Source organism: Cricetulus griseus, chromosome 3 (assembly GCF_003668045.3).
Source record: "Cricetulus griseus strain 17A/GY chromosome 3, alternate assembly CriGri-PICRH-1.0, whole genome shotgun sequence".
NCBI lineage: Eukaryota > Metazoa > Chordata > Mammalia > Rodentia > Cricetidae > Cricetulus > Cricetulus griseus.
In genome coordinates this window covers 181,392,461-181,410,145 of record NC_048596.1, presented here as the reverse complement: position 1 = coordinate 181,410,145, position 17,685 = coordinate 181,392,461, and the positions used below count along the sequence as shown (strand labels likewise).

The window sequence follows — 17,685 nt, the reverse complement described above, 5'->3', positions numbered from 1 at the left end:
AGAAGCCATCACACATCATACTCTCTGTGAAAATTGCTCCCAGAGAGTCCTTTTTCCCCTTACCTCATGTCTGATGACTGTCCGTCAAGAGCCCAACAGAAATCTGCTGTGGTGGTGCACACCTGTAATCCCTGCTCATGAGAAGCTGAGGCAGGAGGTTGGCTGTAAGTTTGGGGCCTGCTTGGGCTACACAGTGAGTTTCAGGCCAACCTGGGCTACAAAGTGAGATCTTGTCTCAACAAAACAAAAGCTCCTACCAGAGGTTTCTGTTTTGGAAAATGTACTGGCTCCTTGCTTTCCCTTCCCAACCCTACTGTCTCACCCCCTCTTCTGCATAGCACATCTGTTCATGTCACCCTGGTTAGAATCTTTCTGGGGTCGTTTTGCTCTTAAGTCCAAGCTCTGATTACAGTCAAGGCCCCTTGATAATCTAATCTCAGTCTGTCCTTATAGAGTAGTATTTCCTCAGCTGTGTCTTCCTCTAGGCCAGATGTTCTCAACCTGTGGATCGTGACCCTTTAAGGGATTGAATGACCCTTTCACAGGGGCCGAATATCAGATATCATGAATATCAGATATTTACATTACAATTCATAACAGTAGTAAATTACAGTAGTAAATAACATGAGGAACTGCATTAAAGGATGAGGAAGGTTGAGAACCGCTGCTCTAGGCCTTTGATCCTATTGTACCCTCTGCCAAGAACCCCTCTTTCCCCTTGTTTCTCACCTCTCCTATTTATACTTTGGCCTGTTCATTTGAGTAATCTCTGCTTATCTTTTAGGTCTTGGCTTAGATGACCCTCCTTTCCTGTCAGGCATAGCCTATTTCTCACAGTTCTTGTGCCACCAGAAACAAACTGTGTCCCACTTTATAGCTGTCAGGCTCTCTGTCAGCTGATGGGGACAGAAAAGGGTTGCGAACACTAAACCTTTAATGCTATGGGAAGACCTTGAACCCATCCTAAGAGGACCAGAAAGTCATGAGGTGCTTTTGAATGGATGTGTGTGTGTGTGTGTGTGTGTGTGTGTGTGTGTGTGTGTGTGTGTGTGAGAGAGAGAGAGAGAGAGAGAGAGAGAGAGAGAGAGAGAGAGAGAGAGAGACAGGGCTCAGAACCCATCTGCTTTGTATCTCTTCTTGTTCAAAGTGAGTTTCTAGACATAACTGCCCAAGTACAAATGTTTTCCATGGAGCCATCAGCAGCTATGGTACAGTCTGACCAAGAAGATATGTGTTAGACTGTGGCTCATAGGATGGGCTAGTGGGGACAAGGCAAGTTGTTCAAAATCCAGATTTGTTTTAAGTGTGGCCTGGGCATTGAACAGTCTCTCTTGCACACTGAGTAGATACTCTATGACTGGGTACCCTCCTCCTCAGTCTCAAAATCTAGATATTTTAAGGGCATGATACACTGATTCTTAAAATGGACATGAATATCCTACTTTGAAAACCTGTGAGCCGGGCTTTGGTGGCGCATGCCTTTAATCCCAGCACTCAGGAGGTAGAGGCAGGCGGATCTCTGTGAGTTTGAGGCCAGCCTGGTCTCCAGAGCAAATGCCAGGATAGGCTCCAAAGCTACACAGAGAAAACCCTGTCTCGAAAAACCAAAAAAAAAAAAAAAAAAAAAAAAAAAAAAAAAAAAAAAAAAAGGAAAACCTGTGGCCCCAGTGGGTGTCCTAGGGCTGTGTTGACTGCTGTATCAGTTCAGAGCCCTTGTCTTGACCTTCACTGTTGTGTCCTAGTGGGTCCCATGGGGGCCAGGCAGATTGTTGGGATTGTCCTCTGTTGCTGGGAGGCTTGGGAGGAGCTCCTGCCCTTGGTCTATAAGCTTGGAAGCCAGCCCTGAAGGTAAAGAGTTTCTGGTGAGGGTGACCTGGCTGGATCCTGTTCTTCCTTGTGCAGAAGCAAGGGCAAATCAGTAGAGGAGACTAGGTCCTGGCTGGAGGCTTCTAGGTGCTAGGTTTGTTTGAAGCTAGGACCTCTGTGACCCAAAACTTCTACTTCAACAGAACTCTGCCTTTGGAGGTTACCTCCCTGGCCAGGGTGGACATCTGTGGGGGATGGAACATGATTTTGGTGCCTGAAGGGTCTGGGTTAAAATCTAGAATCCATGATTATAGATTGTGTCTGTCATTTATTTATGAACACTCCCTGTCTCTAGGTCCTGCCTCACTTTGCTGTGGGTGACAGTGAGGTTGTCTATTTCCATTTTCAGAGGCCTTCTCTGGGAGCGCAAGGGCACAGACATGGATGATGTGAGCTCATGGTAGACTGGGTTCTAACGAGCACACATGTCCTAGAGAAGGTAGAGGAGGTTTCCCAGGAGAACAGATGCACCGAAGAGCTTGAGTAATGTGCTGGATTTTGCCATAGAGCAAGGACTGAAGACAACTCAGGAATCAGCAGGAGCTTGTGCAAGGGTCCGGAGGTAGAAACTAGTGTGGTGACATTTCACTAGTGCACCATACCTGTCTTGCAGTGGCTAATGATTTAAGGAACATGTGCTCACATCAGCCTGGTCCAGGTTAAAGTTTCTGGGCAGAAACAGAAAAAGGCTGCCCTGCTGTGACTCCACCACTCTTGGGTTGGCCCCAGCCAGGAAGGTCCTGGTAGGTCTTGCCTCAGAGTTCCTCTGGAGCTTTCCTGCTCTTCTGCTGTTGGTGCCACTCTTGGATTTTTCTGGGCAGTGTCTCTTCCCAGAACTGTAGCCGGTTCTTCTTTAGCTTCACCCCAGTCCGTGGTTCTAGGCCAATCTCCAAGTATTGTTCTAACTGGTTTAACTGGGGCCAATGTGGCAACCCCTTGCCATTGGGATTCCTGGGTGAGAGGAATGAATGAGAACCAGAGTTTGATTCCATGCCCTGGGTAGGGGCAAATATGAGGCCCAAACCTTGCCATGTGCCACCACCTACTCACCCTGTGTATGCAAACCGGGTCCATTGGGCCATCATGGTCAGGCTTAGCTGCTTCTCTTCCTCTGTGGCCTCTGGGAAGGCTGGAAGGAGGGAGAGATCTGGATCAGGGCCAGGTGAGGCTTAGACTATGACCAAAGATCCCTGGTACAAACTGGAAACCTCTGTTTTCAAAAGACCACCTTGGGATTGAATGTCTGTCTGTCCTTACCCAGGAGGTTGCTCTCATCTGTGAGGAAAGGACCTCCAAAAATAAAGGGACTCTCCGACCCATGGTCAGCCTTCACCCAGGCTGGCTTGAACTTCGCAAAAGAACTGGGTGTATGCTGGAACTCGTACAAGAAGACAGGGCACCCAGCATCTACAGAGAAGGCAGGATTCATGTTAGGTGCCCACAGTAAAATCAGGGCATCTGGAAGCACATGCTTGCAGTGACATCAATCATTATCATCATCATAACGGTGCAGACCAGAGATAGACATCAAGCATTCCTGAGCTCTCCTCTGACTTACTATGTAGCCAAAGATGACCTTGAACTCTTCCTGATCCTACTGTCTCCACTTTCTAAATGCTGGCATGGAAGTCACCACCCCTGCCTGACTGAGCACAGCTCTGCGTGCTGTATCATTTGTTCCATACTCAGGATGACCTTTAGATCAGCAGTTTTCAACCTGTGGTTCGAAACCCATTGGGGTTGCGTATCAGATATCTTGCATATCAGATATAGATGTTTGCATTATGATTCATAACAGTAGCAAAATTATAGTTACAAAGTAGCAATGAAATAATTTTATGGTTGGGGGTCACCACAACATGAGTAACTGTGTTAAAGGGTCACAGCATTAAGAAAGCTGAGGACCACTGCTTTAGATGAATCATCACTGTGTTTTCCCTTTGCAAATGATGAAAGTGAAGTCCAGAGAAGACCTCTTGCCTGAAGTCACAAAGTTAAGACTTGTGACTTAAGGGGCTGTTATAGGACTGTGCCAGGTTCAGGGGAAGCAAGACATCTCCCAAGAGAAGCACTTAAAGAGGACCAAATTTCTCACCGACCGAATGATTCCCCAAGAAAGAATCAGAGATGGGTCTTGCTTGGTGACCTTTGGTAAGTCATTTTAGCTCTCTGCATCTCTGTTTCATCTGCCAGAGGTACCACCCACTTCTGTGGTGCTACATCTCAAAGAAAAAGGGCTTGGAGATGGCAGCAGGTGTGGGATGCAAGGCATCAGAGGACTCTATCTACCAGCAGCGACATCATTACTTGTGATGGTACAGGGAAGGCAGGGCAGGTGGCAGGGGCTGGCTTACCCTGGAGGTGTCTTGAGAAGTTCAAGGTAGGAATGACAAACACGATATCACTTAGCAATTCCTGGAAGGCATACCTTGTAGCTGGTGGATCTGAGCCATTGTCTAGGTATTCATCTATCACGGTGGACATAATCTCAGGGGGCATATCCTGGAGTGAGAGGTCAGGCTCAGGTCTGTTCAGGTCCCACAGCTTTGGCAAACCTCCCACAGATTCTCACATCCTCTACCACAGCTTCTTTTTACATCCCGGGGCTCATGCTCCAGGGGACAGCCATCCATCTACCCCACCCTGCCTCCCTGGGTGTTTTATTAATAGATTGTGTCTGGGTAGGATAAGCTCAAGTGTAGAGTTAAGTGTTAGCCCTGTGGTCACTGTCAGTATCACATCGGGCAGGTGTCTGGACTGCTCTGACAGTGTCTGGTAAGTTGTTGGGAAGCCTATGTGAGGTCTGCAGCACAGAGTGTGGTCTGGAAGCTGATGCTAGGTAGAAGTTAACTGGAAATAAGCAACAAATGGGGTGCCTCATAATTCCAGAGAACAGCAACAAGGTTTTTGAAGGAGAGGGCTCTGGGGTTTCCAAAGAAGAGAGCACACATAGGTGCTGCCTGGGTATCTGGTCGGCTCTTCACATGTAGTGCCCAGTCTCCCCAGGGCAGCTCAGGTGAGCAGGAAGCATCATTGCCATGTGAAGTGGAGCTGTGTGCTCTGAGGGACCCGGAAAAGTGGACAGGTGACTAGGGCTGGGATCTGTCTGACCCCAGGTCCATCTGACTCCATACCTGACAAAAGGATCTTAACATTTGTGCTCTGGGGTCACTTTCTTAAATGTGCAACAGGGATAGTGACAGTTTCTGCTTCACAGAGCTACCATGAGAACCAAAGAGGATGGATGCCTAGTTGCTGAGCATGACACAGGCCTGGGCATGCAGGTTGTGTTCATGAAGGGGTCGTCTCCATGCAGACAATGCTGCTGCTGCTGCTGATTTTCCTTTGAGAACCATACTACCTCAAACTAATTATTTTTTAAGACAGTATCACTCTGTAGTCCAGGCTAGCCTAGAACTCACTAAGTAACCCATAGGGTAACCTTAAATATTCTGTAATTTTCCTGCCTCAACTTCCTGAATGCTGGGATGACAGCCCACAATCACCATTCCTGGTCTCTTTAATTTTAATGGAATTAAGACTCATCAATTGGGCCAGGAGATTTGGTGGCTGGTAAGCAGCTTTGGGAGTGGATCAGAGAGCACTGTACTAGGTGCCCAACAGTCCCTCCCTCCTTCCTCTTGCCTTACCATAAGGGCCAAGAAGGGCCTTGAAATCTCCAGCAGGTCCTCTTGGCTCAAATGTTCCAACTTATCCAGCATATTCCAGACCTGTAGGGACAGACACCAGGTTTTCTCAGTATAGCTCAATCAGTGTCCTCTGCCCTCAGGCCTGAGCAGGAGGGCATTCCTAAGCCAGTGATTACAAACTCATTGTAGAGCCTTGGGTGGTCAAATCCACAGCACACAAACCATAACTGAGAAACTCCTAATTGCTAATAGTGGAGATGCCTAGGACAGTGGCATTGCATACAGTGGTTAGAGGCTAGTGGCAGTACCAGTGGGGAGGAGAATATTTATTTAATATTTTTCTTCTTTTGTATCTCCATGTATATGTATTTATGTGCACATATATGTGTGCATTTGTGTGAACATGTGTGTGTTTTTGTGCACATGTATATGTGTGTGTGTGTGTGTGTGTGTGTGTGTGTGTGTGTGTGTAGGTCAGAAGTTGATGTTGGTTGTTTTTCTCAATCTCTTTCCACCTTATTTTGTGAGACAGTCTCTTACAGAACCCGGAGTTGATCTGTTTGACTAGCCTGGCTGAGCAGTGAGCTGCAGGATCCTCCTGTCTTCACCTCCCCAGCACTGGGATTTTAGGCATCCAGCGCCTACCTGGCTTTTCTATGGGTGTGCTGGGATTGGGCTAGGGTCCCCCATGGTTCACTGTCGGGCCCACTTAATATTCCAGAAATATGCTCTAGCCAGACACGAATTCCAAGAGCTCAGAATTTCTATTGTCTTCTAGATGTTGGCTGATTACTTTTGGATGGCCTGGACTCAGTGGGGAATGGCTCCTATTATGTATAACTAAAGATCTGGGCCAGGCCGAGTCTACCCACCTTGAAGGCTAGTGAGATGCTGGTATGCAATGTCTGAGGGCTAGTGAGTTTGTGCTGCTTAGGAGTGTCTCTAGGATTAAGGGAAATATTTGCTACCAGCCCTTTATACATGATAATAGATGTCTTCTGCCATTGCCCCCACCTTTGGATGGTTACTTGGCCCATCATGTCCCCAGTGGCTTAATGGTGTTCAAGAGCTGGAAGTCTTAGTCAGTCAGTCTCTCAGGCACAGAGTCACACTCCCCTGTTGCTCAGAGCAGCATAGTTTATCAACCAGCTACCATTAAGAATGCGCTATAGGTTAGCACTTCCCCGAAGACTACTTTGCAAAAGCTAGATCTTCAACACAGGGAACATTTGCTTGGTGAAATGAAGCTGAGTGACCTTGACCCTCAGATTTCTCACCTATCAAACTGGAGTTACCGGAGTGCTTGAAGCATGGCTGTTGTGGTGATGATGTAGAGAAGACTGCCTGAGCAGGGCCTTAAAGAGCATGGCCAGAGGACACTCACCTTGAGCATGAGCCAGCCAAATTCATGATTGTTGACTCCTAGGAGGTAGGGCACAGTGGGGAATTGCTTCTCTGTTAGGAGCTTCTCTGGGCTTTGTGGGAAGAAGGAGTCGTTGGTGATGTAGGAAATGTTCACATTATTCTGCAAGAAAAGCAAGGCAGGAGATCCACTTTCAGGACCCAGCCTACTGATTCAGGACCCTTCTGGGTCATTGTCTGTCATCATCTTCAAAGAGGTGACATACTTGCTTGTTAAGGTCTTTTCCTTCCTTCTGCAGGAGACACTGTACCAACTCTTCTGAGGATACGGAGCTGCAGGCCAAGGAGTTGGCAAAGGTCTGAGGACAGACAGAAGAATGTTGCCTCTTAGACACACATCCTTCACTTCTTGACTACTGCTCTCTTTACTGAGCTGTGATGTCACTGTTTTGGTCCAAGGCTAGTCCGAGAGACCAACTACCAACCTAGGGGGCTGATTCCTGTTCCTGTGTCCCCTTCATCCATCTGAGAACTGTGTCCTTTTCTAGTTTAGTAATAGTTTGTGGTTCCAGTAAGGATATGCATGGGCATGTCTGGCAGGGAATAGAAGGGGTGCTGAGTCTGGAGTGGGGGGGGGGCTGAAGGGATGGCTTCCAGAGAGACAGAGGAGGTCTGCAATTTGTGGTAAGGAAATATCTCTCCTCTCTATGGTGAGATGAAGGTTAGGCTGCTGCTCTTGGGCAGATAAGAAGCAATGTGTCCTGCTGCGGTTGCTGAATTGTCCCTCAAACCCATTGCTACTGCTCACTCCTCCATCACAGCCGGGGTCTGGAGCCAGTCTCTCGTCACTTACCCCATTAGTGTCTCTAGAGCTTGCCTAGACTCTATCTTTACCATCTCCCTGGCCTTTGACCTCCAGGGTTGCTCTCTCCATCCCACCTTCCACTCCACGTGGCTTAGATTTGTCTCCCTGCCACTTGTAGTCCTTTGCATCCTGCCCTAACTCTCAGGCATGGACTTTCAGGTTCCCACACTGCCCTCCACATCTTCAGTACATTCACTTCGTGCCCTGGCTTCTACCTGATAGCTTCCTGCTTCTATGACCGATCACTTTGTCTTATGCTTGAAGCTTTTGCACGCACAGTTCCTATTAGAGAACTTCTTTGTGGCTTCTTCTGGCTACTCTTTTTCCTAAGGAACCTCTTAGGCAACAGCATGGCTGGAAATGGAAGGCTCCCAAAGAACCCTTGGGTAATGGGGAAATCCCTAAAAATGCCCCCACAGAAGGACCAGAGTAACCTGCTCAGGGTGGCCTTCTCCAGAAAGCCACGTCTGACTGGCTACCTCTTGAACTGCAGTAGTCATTGCTTCTGAGCCTATTGGTGACTCTCTAGTGGTGACTCCTGACTCTACACACCTGACCCAAAGGTTAGCCCAGGCTGGGTTTTGAGGCACACTTAGTATAAGAGAGTGAAGGAAAGGCAGACCTGAGCTTCAGGCCATGGGTTTATCTCCTTCAGTATCTTGTTGATGACAACCCCACTCTGGGATATGGCTCTGTGAAAAAGCCCTGCAGACATTGGAGACAGGACCTGGAACAGCAAGGAGGACAGATGATGTCAGCAGGCAGAGGAACTAGGAGGCTTAGGGCACCAGAAGACCTCTCAGACCTGGCCACAATAGTTACTTCTCTGTGGTAACTCACCAGGGACGAGACGATCATGCCACCAACAGAGTTACCGAAGATAGTGACACAGTTGGGATCACCCCCAAAGGGGGCTATGTTTCCCTGTACCCAGCGTAGAGCAGCCACTACATCTAGCAGGCCTCGGTTGCCAGGCATGTGCTTGTCCCCGGTGCTAGGGGCAGGGCAAGGCAGTGATTAGCACAGAAAGCTCCCAAGACATATTTGCTTTGAATCAGTCACCAGGGCATTGGGCACTCCTCTGTTCCCCAGTCCTGGCTTGGTTGAGTCACCATGGGCACCTGTTTTCCCAGTATAAGGTGTGGGCAGATGTAGCAAGGCAGCCAGTCAGAGTTGGCTCTCAGATAGATAATGGAGCTTGTTGCTCTTTGTCCCCATTCCCTGCTAGGACTCTACCCCACCCTTTGCTCAAGTTCAATGTTCAGTTCTGGATTTGGCCCCTTCCCATTGTGGAGCCCTGGGATATTCTCTCTCTCTCTCTCTCTTTCTCTCTCTCTCTCTCTCTCTCTCTCTCTCTCTCTCTCTCGTGTGTGTGTGTGTGTGTGTGTGTGTGTGTGTGTGTGTGTGTGTGGTGCATTCAGTATGAATTCCTGTCAAGTGTACACACATAGAGGCCAGAGAGCAATATTAGGCATCCCATTTAACTGCTTTGCTTCTTAGTTTTTGAAACAGGGTCTCTATTTAACTACTTAGTGCCTAGATTACAGACATATGCAGCCATATAAAGCTTTTATATGGATGTTGGTGACCCCAATTCAGGTCCTCATGTTTGCATGGCAAGCAAACTTTACTGGCTGAATAATACCCTCAACCCCCATACTCTTAGATTTTCATGAGAAGACCTTCCTGGACTGCAATGTCCTTTTCCAGGCTGGCTATCTTACCTGAGGAAGCCAAAGATCCCAAGGCGGTACTGGACAGTGACTACTACCACATCTCCATAGGCAGCCAGGGCTGATCCATCATGGGAGGTGGCAGAGCCAACTACCAGAGAGCCCCCATGGATCCATACCATGACCTGTAGAAATGGCTATGAGTCAGTGTCTCCAGCTTCTGGGACTTCAGCCACCCATCTAGCAGCCAGCCAGGGTATTCTAAGGACTTCTGGGGTGTTAAGGAAATGGGGGTATAGAGAGGTAGGGGACATGGTAGAGCTGGAAGGGCTTCTCTGGACTGTATACCGGCAGTCTGGCCCCTGCGGTGGTCTCAGTGGGGCTGTAGATGTTGAGGATCAGGCAGTCCTCAGAAATAGAGTAGATTTGAAGCTTTTCGTTGAGGGTGAATCTGCCATTGCTCATTCTCTCTACATCCTGCAGGCACCTGGAGCCAAGGGGGATGCCAGAGCCAGCTATTAGCTCCACACACCCCGGTGTCCAGACATTGGCACCACCCTGCCCTCTTGCCCACCTCCTTCAGGGGTACTCACATTGGGGGATTGGTTCTGGCATCCCTCACACCTTCCCAGGGCTGTGGTGGGAGTGGGGCTGAGAACCGCAGAGGCCCTAGTGGTGCCTGAGCAAACGGAATGCCCAGGAAGACATTCACCAGGTGGTCTGTACCCTTCACACCCACCTGCCGACCTCTCACACGACCCAGGGGGGTATCCACTTCAGGGTGAGTGACATTGGCTCCTGAGATCGGGAGAGAGAGAGAGGTCACTGGGTGAATCTACAGCCTCCAAGAGGGGATAGAGGAAAGATGGACTTTTAGAATGCAGGAACATTTGTTTCTCTAGTGCCTATTTTGTGGGGTTCTATTCTGAGCATTCTCCACACAGTATCATGGTTGAGTTCTCCAGCAAATGATTACTTTCTTGATTATTATTTGTTTGTTTTTGGGAAAGTTCAGTCTGGCCTTGAATTTGCTACATAGTGGAGGCTGGCTCTTAACCCCTGATCCTCCTGCCTCTGCCTCCTCAGTGCCAGGATTACAAGTTAGCACACACGGCTCCTATCTCCATGATCGTCCTTAACTTCCTCTTCCTTACCTGTGTCACAACTTCTAGACTGAATCAGACCTGCTGCCCACTTGAGCTTCAGGTTAATCACATGCTAAATATGGTGTGATAGTCAGCCTTGTTACTTTCTGTGTCCAGATGCCTTGACAGCTGGAGCCCGGTTATTTTAAGTCCACTTAGCCTGCATTGCTTATTTTTGCCCACTTGGGAAAACAAGAAGGGAGTCTGTCCCCATCTCTCCATACTTGTTCTGTCATCTGGTCCTTGTATGGTCTTATGGGATGATTTGTACCTCCATTTTTCAGGGAACTGTGAGTAAGCTTCCTTCATGACACTCTTGTCTTACTTGTGTCCTTTAAAACCAAAGATAAGACTGGATATATAGCTCAGTGGTGATTAGTATGTTAAGGCCCTGGGTTCAGTCACTAGAAAGCAAATAAACACCATCCCCATCACAAGCCCCTACCCCCCATAGACCATACAGATATTGAGACCCCCTGCTCAGGAGATTACATAGTGCCTGCATTCTTCTATATTGGACCCCTTCCCTGAGAGGGCTGCTCACTCTTACTGGTCCCTGCCTCACTCTTGTCTCCTCCTTTCTCAGGTTTCCTACCGAGCCAGAAACCCACTTCACAAGTTCAGGGAGCATGTCTTACCAGTGACTGTGGCTGGAAATTCCAGGAGTAGACAGGCCACCCAGACTAGGATGCTGGACCCAGCTTGTACCATTGTCCCCATATGTCTCATAACTGACAGTGGAAGAAGCTGTGGAAAGCAGGGAGGACTTGCCTTTTATAGTGCCTTCCATCCTGTAAAAATTAACTTGCTCTGCCCTAATTTGTTGCTGGCCAGCTCTGGAGATAAGTGTCCTGTGCTCTGGCTGCTCCCAGAGCAGAATGAGGAGTGTCTTCTGGCGAGGCCTGCTGATATGGCGTCCCCTGGTGTTCAAACACCAGCTCTAGCCTGGCGTAGTGCTGCACTCCTACAATTGCAGCGGCTGAATTCCAGGTCAGTTAGACTCTTGAGCTTCCTGTAAGACTCAAGATAAATTCCTATTCCCAAAAGGAGGACCAGAAGAGTAGAAAAGAGTAATCACTCCAATCTAGACTGAAACCCAGAAGCACAGAGACCTCCCTAAGTCTCCCAGCCCAGCATCTGTGTACACTGTGATGAGGGATGGCTCTAAGACCCCCTGCTTTGCTGGTACATGTTGGTACTTTTCTTCTTTCTTTCTTTCTTTCTTTCTTTCTTTCTTTCTTTCTTTCTTTCTTTCTCTCTCTCTCTCTCTCTCTCTCTCTCTCTCTCTCTCTCTCTTTCTTCTGAGTTTTTTGAGAGAGGGTTTCTCTGTGATTTTGGAGGCTGTCCTGGAACTAGCTCTTGTAGACCAGGATGGTCTTGAACTCACAGAGATTCACCTGCCTCTGCCTCTCCAGTGCTGGAAATAAAGGCGTGCGCCACCACTGCCCAGCCATGTTGGTACTTTTCATAGGCTTATGTGTTGGGGTTTATAGCTTTTCAAGCCTAGGTAGCATATTGTTGTTTTCTCGACCTTTATAGGATCCCCAGGTAGCCATTTTGGCTCCATTTAGGCATTAACCTATTGAGGGAACACCGAAGGAACTCAGCCTGCAGCAAACTGCTGCCTGGCTTCATTCTTTTTAAAAATACACCAAGCTACCCTTACTGGCATCCTGAATATGCATAGTACCAGTGCAATGCCCACCATAAAGTTCTGCTGGGGATTAAGTGTGGCTTGAGCCTGCTTGGACCATGACTACAGAAGCTGCTGAGGGGGTCACCAGGATATTGGAATCCTGGGGTAACCCTGTTCACTGAGCTTGTAGAGGAAATCCCAGCCCAGCCTTTAAAACGAAGAATAGTCTTGACTGTTATTACAGGAGGGGCATCACTTATGATTTCTGAGATGTCCACAAGACATCCTTCCTATTATCCTAAAATGATACATATGTGTGTATTTTTTAAAAAAGATTCATTTATTTTATATGTATGGGCGTTCTCCCACATGCATGTCTGTGCACAGTGTCCTCAGAGGTCAGAAAAGTGTGTTGGATCCCCTAGAACTGGAGTAAAAGAGGGTTGTGGGTTACTCTATGGGTGCTGGCAATCAAACCTAGGTCCTTCAGAAGGGTAGCCAGTGCTCTTAAGCACTATGCTTTCTTTTTAGTGCCCCATATGAATTTTTTTAATATAAGGTTTCACAGTTAACCCAGGGTGGCCTTAGACCCATGCTCTTCTTCCTTTCACATCCTGAGTGCTGTACAGGCAAGGTCCTCCATGTTTGTTTAAGCAGAAAATTTAGAGTCACCCTTGTTCAAGATCAACAAGTCAGTGCCTGTAAACAAGTGACTACAGAATTTCTTACATTATCCTTGTTTGCCTCATCCTAGCCTACATCTGAAATCCATGCATGGACACAGGCCCCAAGTCTCCTCTTATCTTCCTTGGGCTATCTCTGCTCCATCTCCAGCCTCTACGGTGTGTTTCCCAACAGCTGCAAACTCACCCTCATCTAAGACATATATCCTGTTCCAATCTGGGACTATAGCTCAGTGGTAGAATGTTTGCTTAGCATGTGTGAGGCCTCAGTCAATCCCTGGTACCACAAACGAACTATATACTACTACCCAAGCTGCTCTTTGCCTCATTCTCTCTCTCCCTTACAGCAAAGCTGAGCTCATCTGCTGCTGTGGCTCTCCTTTCTCTCCTTCTAGTCTCTCCTAGAAGTTTCCTTTCACCCAATCAGCAAGACCAGACAAGGCTGGGGAAGGAGAATCCTACAGGAGTGTGGAACAGAGAAATCCTGCCTCTGAAGCTTCTCCAAGATGCCAGGAACCCTTCACACCCCCGCAGCAGCTGAGACAGTTCCTAGCAGTCACAAGTCCAATAGAGATGTTAGGAATGATGACAAGGGAGCACAGCATTGTGACTGGAGAAGCCGGCAGGAAGGTGGAAGCAGTAGATGAAAGTCCAGTGGGTTAACAGTTAGCACGTTCACCGATGGAGAAACGAAAGTGACCTTTGGTTGGGGTGAAGGGAGTTATTTGAACAAAGGCAAGGACGTGTGTTTACTTTGAGTGAGTTTTGCTTTCAGGACTCTCACCTGCCTAGGACCTCACTAAAGATTCCTCATTCTTTACAGTTCATGGTCTGAGGTTCTGCACAGTGCATTCCTACTTAGTCATTTCTCCTTTTCATTTGAAATGCATTGGAAACTAGCACTTTCCAAGGTCCCCTACTCTGTAGTTGAAATCCAGTTTCAAGGTCACTTATCTTATTTGGAAAGTCTTTAAAATTTCACGTCCTAGTTTCAGAAGGCTTCGAGGATTATAAATAACCCAGGCTGTGCCCAGGAGTTCCTTGAGAGAGTGATATGGGCCTCAATCCTAAACAGCCTGTAATGCCCCCTGAAAACTGGCCATGGCCTCTGTAGGCTAGCTTTCCAGGTGTGCTGTCTGAATCCCTTCTCAGTGACTTTACTGGCATATTTAGCATTTACCCTGACCCAAGGAATCAGCGCACAGTGATCACTGCTTCTCCTTGAGGCTACTTTTCAGCACTGCCTGTTATCAAGTTACTATCTCTTCTTTAACACACTTTGGTTCAAACCAAGGTTTCAGCCCTGCCTGACTGATTCACTCTCTGCTCTTAAGTCCCTGACCTAATGACAACTAGGTTGTGGGGATTGACAGGGTCATGGAACTAGTTTCTTTTCCTTCCTTCCTTCCTTCCTTCCTTCCTTCCTTCCTTCCTACTTTCCTTCCTTCCTTCTGTTCTTTTTTCTTTTTGTTTTTTCAAGACTGGGGTTCTCTGTGTAGCCCCGACTGTCCTGGGACTTGCTCTTTAGACCAGGCTGGCTTTGAATTCACAGAGATCCATCTGCCTCTGCCTCCCAAATGCTGAGATTAAAGGTATGTGCTACCACTGTCTGGCTACTTTCTTTATGTTAACAGTCCAGTACTTCTTCCTAATCCTGAGCATCACGTGCCTGCCACTGCTATGGGAAGGTCTCCATGCTCTGTCATATACTGCACCATCATTCAGAGGCCCTGTGTCACCAATGCCCAAGACTGGAGTAAACATGTGGAATAAAGAAAACTTTTGGGGGCATTTCTGTGGTGTGTGTGTGTGTGTGTGTGTGTGTGTGTGTGTGTGTGTGTGTGGACATCTATGGAAGTGGGGTATAGAGAAGAAGATTTGGGGAAACATCTGCAATGAGACACCACTACATGCCCATCCATAATAATCAGATTTAAAACTATAAAACCTTGAGAAGACATGGTATAGTAAACAAAAGCATTAGGTGAAGACAGAGCCAGTCACAGGGATTCTTTTTGAATTATGATAGACAAGGCAAACTTACAACAATGGAAAACGGTGAGGTGATCGCCAGGGAGCAGTGTTCAGGGAAATGATTAACATAAAGGAGTATGAGGGAACTTTTTGAGGAGAAACATGACACTTACATGGGGGTAGTTGCACTTCTCAATTATTCAAGTTAAAATGGTTGAATTCAAATGTGTGTAAATGTTACACAACAAAGCTCTTACAAAATAAGGCTACCAAAAGTCTAAAAAGTGCCCTGCCTTTGGTGAAGTGTCCTGTGCATTAGCAGAAATGAAGCCCACACAGGTGCATTTGCAGCAAGCATTGCAACAGACAGAATGGAGGAGCTCTCAGAGCCTGAGCCCAGGCTGAATGCTATCCTTGTCTGTCCCCTGGTGTTCAGAATGAGTAATGCAGGTACTTCTATTATTATTATTATTATTATTATTTAAATTAATTCTGTTTTCCATCATGTGCTGGGAGTCAAAGATTTCAGGACTTGGCATGAGATCCTAGGTCATTCTTGGCCAGACACATAGTTGTGTATTAACCTTTACATAGCAGCTCCTTAGAACCTCAGCTCAAGAAAAGAAACAACTTAACCCAGTCCTCCACCCACAGGCTCAGTCACCTAGGCAACCCTTCCTGGACCTCTCTTACTCATGAACTCTTTACCCTGCCAAACATCCTCTTTGTGGCTTCCTATCCTTCCTATACAAACACCTGGTGCACAAACAATCCATTCTACCCCTCCCCATATCCTGCTCTACTGACTATATAAGCTAGCCTGAGAAAAATAGTTTGCCACTTGATCAGAATCCTGCCTTGTGGTTGTTCTTTCTGCGTCTCTTGTCTCCATTCCCTATCCCTGACTCTCTTGCCCCAGGTTGATGTCCTGTGGGTTGGGACAATCATGCATCTTTTTTTTTTTTGTTACTAGACAATGAAGCAAACTTTTATTGAAACTTACATTGTGGTACAGAAATACATTTCAACTGATTAAAAGTCCAACACCAAACAAAGAAATAATGGCACCAAAACTTCCCCTTTTGTAATCACACCAGCATCACTGTTCAATCTACAGGTTCTTTTCTAGGTTTTTTCCCACAGAAACCTATGCAAATTTCATCATTAGAATCCATAATTCTATCAAATGGGGTAATCAGACCTCCCAACAAAATCTACTGGGTCACAAAATCCAGCTTAAATAAGCACTGGTCCTCCAAATAGCAGTTCAAAACATCAGGTGCTGTGCATATTACAGAATCAAACTGATAAAGCTGACTGGAGGCTTCCCCAATGAAGCATTCAATAAACAGCAATGCTTAAAGTAAAAATCCAGACAGTGTTCCAACCACTTGATTCCAAACCAAGTAGATTCTATGTTTAGAAACGCTAAAATGTGTTTCATTATAAATACGGAAGGAACAAAACATCACTGCATCAGTCCAGAAACTACCAAAAAAACCCAAAAAAAAACAAAAAAAAAAAACAAACCACTAAGAGGGCAATAAATAGGAAATTTAGTCCACTTTGCTCTTCTCCCAGCTGTTTAGATCCCACAATATTTGCAAATGCCACTAACATGCCAAACCTGTATATTTCTAGTCCCATTAACTATTTCAGAGTTCTGTGTTGTTTTGTGTGTTCACACATTTATTGTGGGGCTAAGCATCCTGCAGAGTCCTCACTCTAGTCAGTCATTCATTTGATCTGATCACGTGAATACTACAGGAACAGGTGAAGTCAGAACAGCTCACATGCATCACAAAAAGTACACAGCACAGATGGAAACGCCACAGATTCTCCTTTGAATCACACTTTCCTTTAGTGGAAATTGGTGGCAATAGGTTAACTTGACTGCATGTACTGAGATCAGAAGGTCCAGGATTAAATATCTGCTTTGACTTAGTGGATTTCCTCCTGTCACCACTGAATAAACTAGTAAAAGCATGGCAGGCACTCCATTAAAGCTAAATTGCACTACATAGCCTGTTTCCATGAATTTTTTTTTTAAATGGGTTCTCCCTGCTAACCAGTCCTGGAGACTGAATTGTTTTCATTTGCTACATTCAGTTTTGTCATTTATCTTCCACAGTTCATGCCAATAAGGAGGCCACATTCTTATGTCTTAAAAAAAATTAAACCACGGACCATCTCCAAAGTCCCTCCACCTGGCATACAAGATTATTATATAAGCCCAATGTAACAATGTATTGCTTTAATGGGAGGGTGGGGTGAGTTGAGGGAAGAGGGAAAGATGCCATGGTGAGAGAAGAAATCAATCATAGGACTATAAATGCAGGAACAATCATTAAAATGGCAGAACACAAAACAGTAACTGGAATCAGCATTTTTTAACAAGGACTCAACTTGTGGAAGAAAAACTTTAATTGCCATTGCATAAAACACCTGTATGAAGTAAAAATTTGGTTTCTCTACTAATAACATTAGTAGAGAATATGCTCTAGAAAGTGGAGGTAACTGCATGTAAAAACTCTGGCAGCAATTTATTAGAACAGTCGAAGATGGTCAGCTGAGGCCAGCATCTAATGAGGACAAAAGCCTTGTCTGTGGGGGGGGGGATTTTGGACGATGCCTGCAGAAATATTACACTGTGCATAAACCAAATTGAATCATTTTCACAAAAGTTGTAGAGAGTCATACAGTCAAAGTTCTTTTCTACATGCACTTCAGTTCCACAGCAAGAGTGGCATAGAACACCTAAACATAGAAGACAGCATTCATGCAAGATATCTAACTCCTTGATATAATAATGCATACACTTCAAAATGATT

General features: G+C 46.4%; 1 protein-coding gene across 3 annotated transcripts; it reads right to left on the bottom strand.

Moving 5' to 3' along the window:
• Window positions 1–2,621: 2,621 nt before the first annotated feature.
• Window positions 2,622–11,290, bottom strand: Ces3 (carboxylesterase 3). Of its 3 annotated transcripts, XM_027405770.2 has the most exons (13): window positions 11,200–11,290; window positions 10,010–10,214; window positions 9,765–9,903; window positions 9,468–9,601; window positions 8,584–8,737; window positions 8,366–8,470; window positions 7,145–7,237; window positions 6,901–7,041; window positions 5,517–5,597; window positions 4,221–4,368; window positions 3,124–3,273; window positions 2,917–2,995; window positions 2,622–2,817 (listed from the first exon to the last, which is right to left on the bottom strand). In XM_027405770.2, exons 1-13 carry the CDS (start codon window positions 11,288–11,290, stop codon window positions 2,622–2,624), a joined length of 1,716 nt encoding a protein of 571 aa, XP_027261571.1. The 3 variants fall into 3 exon arrangements, with proteins under 3 accessions (XP_027261571.1, XP_035298508.1, XP_035298507.1); XM_035442617.1 differs by lacking the exon at window positions 3,124–3,273; XM_035442616.1 differs by lacking the exon at window positions 6,901–7,041.
• Window positions 11,291–17,685: the final 6,395 nt, after the last annotated feature.